This window comes from Etheostoma cragini, chromosome 11, assembly GCF_013103735.1.
Source record: "Etheostoma cragini isolate CJK2018 chromosome 11, CSU_Ecrag_1.0, whole genome shotgun sequence".
Classification (NCBI taxonomy): domain Eukaryota; kingdom Metazoa; phylum Chordata; class Actinopteri; order Perciformes; family Percidae; genus Etheostoma; species Etheostoma cragini.
In genome coordinates, this window is record NC_048417.1 from 21,810,279 (window position 1) to 21,813,947 (window position 3,669).

General features: G+C 44.4%; 1 protein-coding gene across 3 annotated transcripts in view; it reads left to right on the forward strand.

Moving 5' to 3' along the window:
* Positions 1-287: 287 nt before the first annotated feature.
* The window catches only part of LOC117952740 (neuropilin-2-like), a 98,921-nt gene continuing 95,539 nt past the window's right edge, over positions 288-3,669 (forward strand). For 2 of the 3 annotated variants that reach the window (XM_034885262.1, XM_034885264.1), the window contains exon 1: positions 289-1,358. In XM_034885262.1, the coding sequence (XP_034741153.1) occupies positions 1,283-1,358 (76 nt within the window). In that variant the 5' untranslated portion in view covers positions 289-1,282. Of the gene's footprint in view, positions 1,359-3,669 lie in introns of all 3 variants that reach the window. The other variant, XM_034885263.1, reaches the window with a different exon arrangement.

The window sequence follows — 3,669 nt, forward strand, 5'->3', positions numbered from 1 at the left end:
GGAAGAATAAAGAGAGAGATATAGAGAGAAAATAAAGGAGGAAGGGATGGAATATCTAAAAAAGAGAAAGGAAATAAAACGGAGGGAATGGAAGACTGGGAGAAAATTGGTGTGGGCCTACATGAATCAGAGGGACAGATAGAGAGGGTGAGGCAGAAAGAGAGAGAGAGAAGAGAGTAAGAGGGGGATGAAACTGCTCTTTAATCAGTGAGGGGCTATATGGAGGCGGGCCGAGGTGCCTACTGTAATCCGATACACGCTCGCGCGCACGGCGTGCACGCACACCGAGACAGGGGACTGAGTGAGCAGTCCAGCTCCCTGCCACAAACCCGGCGGAGATCGGAGGGGAAGGAGCGCACTGAGCGAGAGAACGTGAGAGAGACTGAGAGAGAGAGAAATATCCTGAGCGTCAAGGAGAGAGAGAGATATATAGAGGGAGGGAGGAGCGGGGATAGAAGAGTGTTTCAGCAAAGAAACGCACAGTTTACAGGAGGAGAGCGGAGAGGCTGCACGTTTATTTGCTCCCGATCAGTTTTACGCACGCACGCTGGAGCTGCCTCTTCCAGGAGATCTTGTGTTGTCTTTTGCGCAAGAACGGACTGTTACAGTGGCAGTATATTAAGAGGATCTTCGATGGGGAAATGTTTTTTTATTTTTAAATCATATAGCCCTTTACCAAGCAAATGCGCAATTGGGAGTGAGAACCAGAGCAAAAGATTTTTATATATTTTATAGAGACGAAGAGGAAACACTTTTTTCAGGTTATGTCAAACTTAATAGTCCTCAGAAATTGTTCCTGTCGGTTCGTGGTGGTTTTAACCAGTGATTTCTACTTTGTTTGAAATTTATGATTTTGACTGTCAACAGTGTCAGTGAGGTTTATATCGCCACGCGCGCTGTGACAGACGGAGAAACGGTGCTGCCGACTGTGCGCACAGCAATGGATTCTGACGCTTTAAATGTGTGCTTAGAGTAAATATTGGGATTATTTCAGATCCATTTGCGCAAATTAGTTAGTTTCTTTTTAAAAGAAGAAGCACACGAGGACAAAGCTCGTACCAATAGCGCACCAACTTTGCGATATTCTTGGAGAGCCCAGTGAACGCACCCCGGCATTTGTGTTTGATGTTGGCCACTACTTGTGTTGCGCCTCAAAGAAAAAGAGAACTGTGAAAAAGGAGAGGAAAGGTGGACTTTGGACTGCAGCGTTGTCTCAGATAAACACATTAAAACCACTGAGGAGGAGAATCGGTGTTTTTTTCTCCACATCCGAGGGGAAAAGATGGATTTATTCATATGGCTTTGTGGATGTTTATTGGCTTTTCTCTCGCCTTCAGCGGTCAAAGCAGAGGAAGGAGGTAAGTTTGACACTTTTGCTGCCTGCTCAAATCCCAGTCACACGTAGTTGATCAATTGAAGTATAACCGATTTTTTTTTTAGGGAACACGTTCCCAATCCACATCAAAAGTGTGGAATCTATAAACACATTAGAGAGGAGCTGTTTCGGTAAGCAGAAGTGGTGTTCCCACGTCCAACCAGAACGCGTAATGAAAATTAATATTATTGGACACCAAAATCATTACGGGCTATATCTTAGCCTTTGACCCCCTTATAATATTATTAAGTAATTATTAATTATAATGAGTTTATAACCACAGTGCCGAGGGACACTGATTAGTCCACAGTGGGAAGAAGATAAGCTACAGGATGTCTAGTTTTCTTTAAACGCATCATTGTCTCATACCGCGGTCGGCACCAGAAGTGGAAAAGTAAATTGGCAAAAAGTATGTAAACAACTCGTAGTGTAAAACTAAATCAGTTTTTTTTCTTCCTCTAATACAAGCCTACATTCATTTTGCATCAGGGCTGATGCTTGATATCGTCCGTTTCTATCCGGACAACTTTGTGACAGATGAATAGCTGCGGTGGTACGTTTTCATCGCCCCACTCCACTGCTGCTTGCACTCCGTCCTATAATAACTGAGGCATGCTGGCTTGGTATCAGTATTGATTTTTGCCTCCTTGAAAAACATCTTAAACACGCTGTGTACATTTAAAATCTGCCGCTTAATCAATGAATGCTCTCACGAGAGCCGTTCAATAATGAAACATAATCATGATGTCATTATTCCTACCGGGACTAATGCCAGTGCTGCCTTCGGTCAGGGAGGCAGCTGCTCAGTAGAGTTCATATCACGCTTGTTGTAGCCTGTCTCGTGCGGCGCCACGATGATGAAGTCTCATTACATTCCTTGAAGGATTGTTACCTAGATGCTTGCAGCTTCATGCAACAGGGCACTCCTTTTAGAACGTGGTTGCCGGTTGTGTGAAGAGGCGGTGAGTGTGACCGGGCTCCCTGTCTCCAGTCCGGCGCTCCACAATCACGGAGGTCCGAGGCTGCGGACGTCTTGCACTTCCCCAGTCCGCGCGCACTGATGGGGTTTGGGGCTGCGTTCGGATGTTCGAAACGGTGCGATTTACACTCGATTAAAGGTGGCAAGGCAAAAATGGTACGCTCATTGGTCTGGTCTGATGCGTTAAACGTAGGTCTCTGTAGCCTACGTTTTTGTTGTGCGTAGGATTTATACTAATTCTAAGCAAAGGGCGAAAACTAGAAAAGTCTTTAAAGCACCCAGCTTCTCTGCTGCACGGAATGGAGACATGTTTTAGTGGTTAAAATAAATAACAAAAACATCTCGGGACTCACTTCATGTCAAGTCATCATACTAAAAGTTCCTGAAACGACCACAGGTGTGACTTGTCTCAGCCAACGAGAACTAAAAACCAGGACCAGTTGTTTTAATGCGCTTCAAGAAAATATCATTTCTAGCCTACGCCATTTCACAGTGATCACCTTCATGGATTTAGAAGCAACAAAAAACACTGTCCCTCTATCTGTGGACACACAAAAAACAACTTGGCAGAATGATTTTTTAAATCTCACCCCAAGGCCCACTTTCTGCTTTGAGATACATGTGTGTGTACACAATTGACAAAAGAGGGAGTTGAGAAAGTGGAAGCTGTGTGGAAGTTGGTTGCATTCTAGGTTTTATTGATTTAGGGCTTGTTCAGGAGGCTAGCTGGGGCTTTTGCTGGTCTCATGACTTGGCTTGAGTGGCCCTTCTGCCAAATGTTTTGGAAAATAACAGCATACAGAGAGCACAGTGGAGGCTTTCTTTACATCACACTTCCCTTCTTATCTGAGAAGATACAGTATGTGCCCGGCCACTGCTAACAGATGATTTTGTTGTTGTCACCTCTAAGTGCTTAAATTATCACTAATAATTGATATCAGCTGAGATTGTAAAATCTATAGTATTTCAGAGACGACCCTTGGATTAACATCTCAAAATTGTCCATGTATACATTCACAGCCGAAGGAGGGGTAGAGTCGGGATTTTTTGAACAGCACTCATTTATAGAGAAGTTGTGGTATCTAGGGGGAAATGCACAAACACTTTACTTCGACATCGCGAGACCGGGTTTTCTCTTCTGCCTCTTCGCTGTAGTCATCATCGCTTTTGTCAAAGGTTGTCACCACAATCTTTCCTTGTCACAAAGTAGTACTGCTTCAACCCATTACCACCACTACCCTTAAGCTCCCTTTTGACATCTCTCCGCTGCTACCTCGAGAACCACAGGAGCACACACACACACACACACACACAC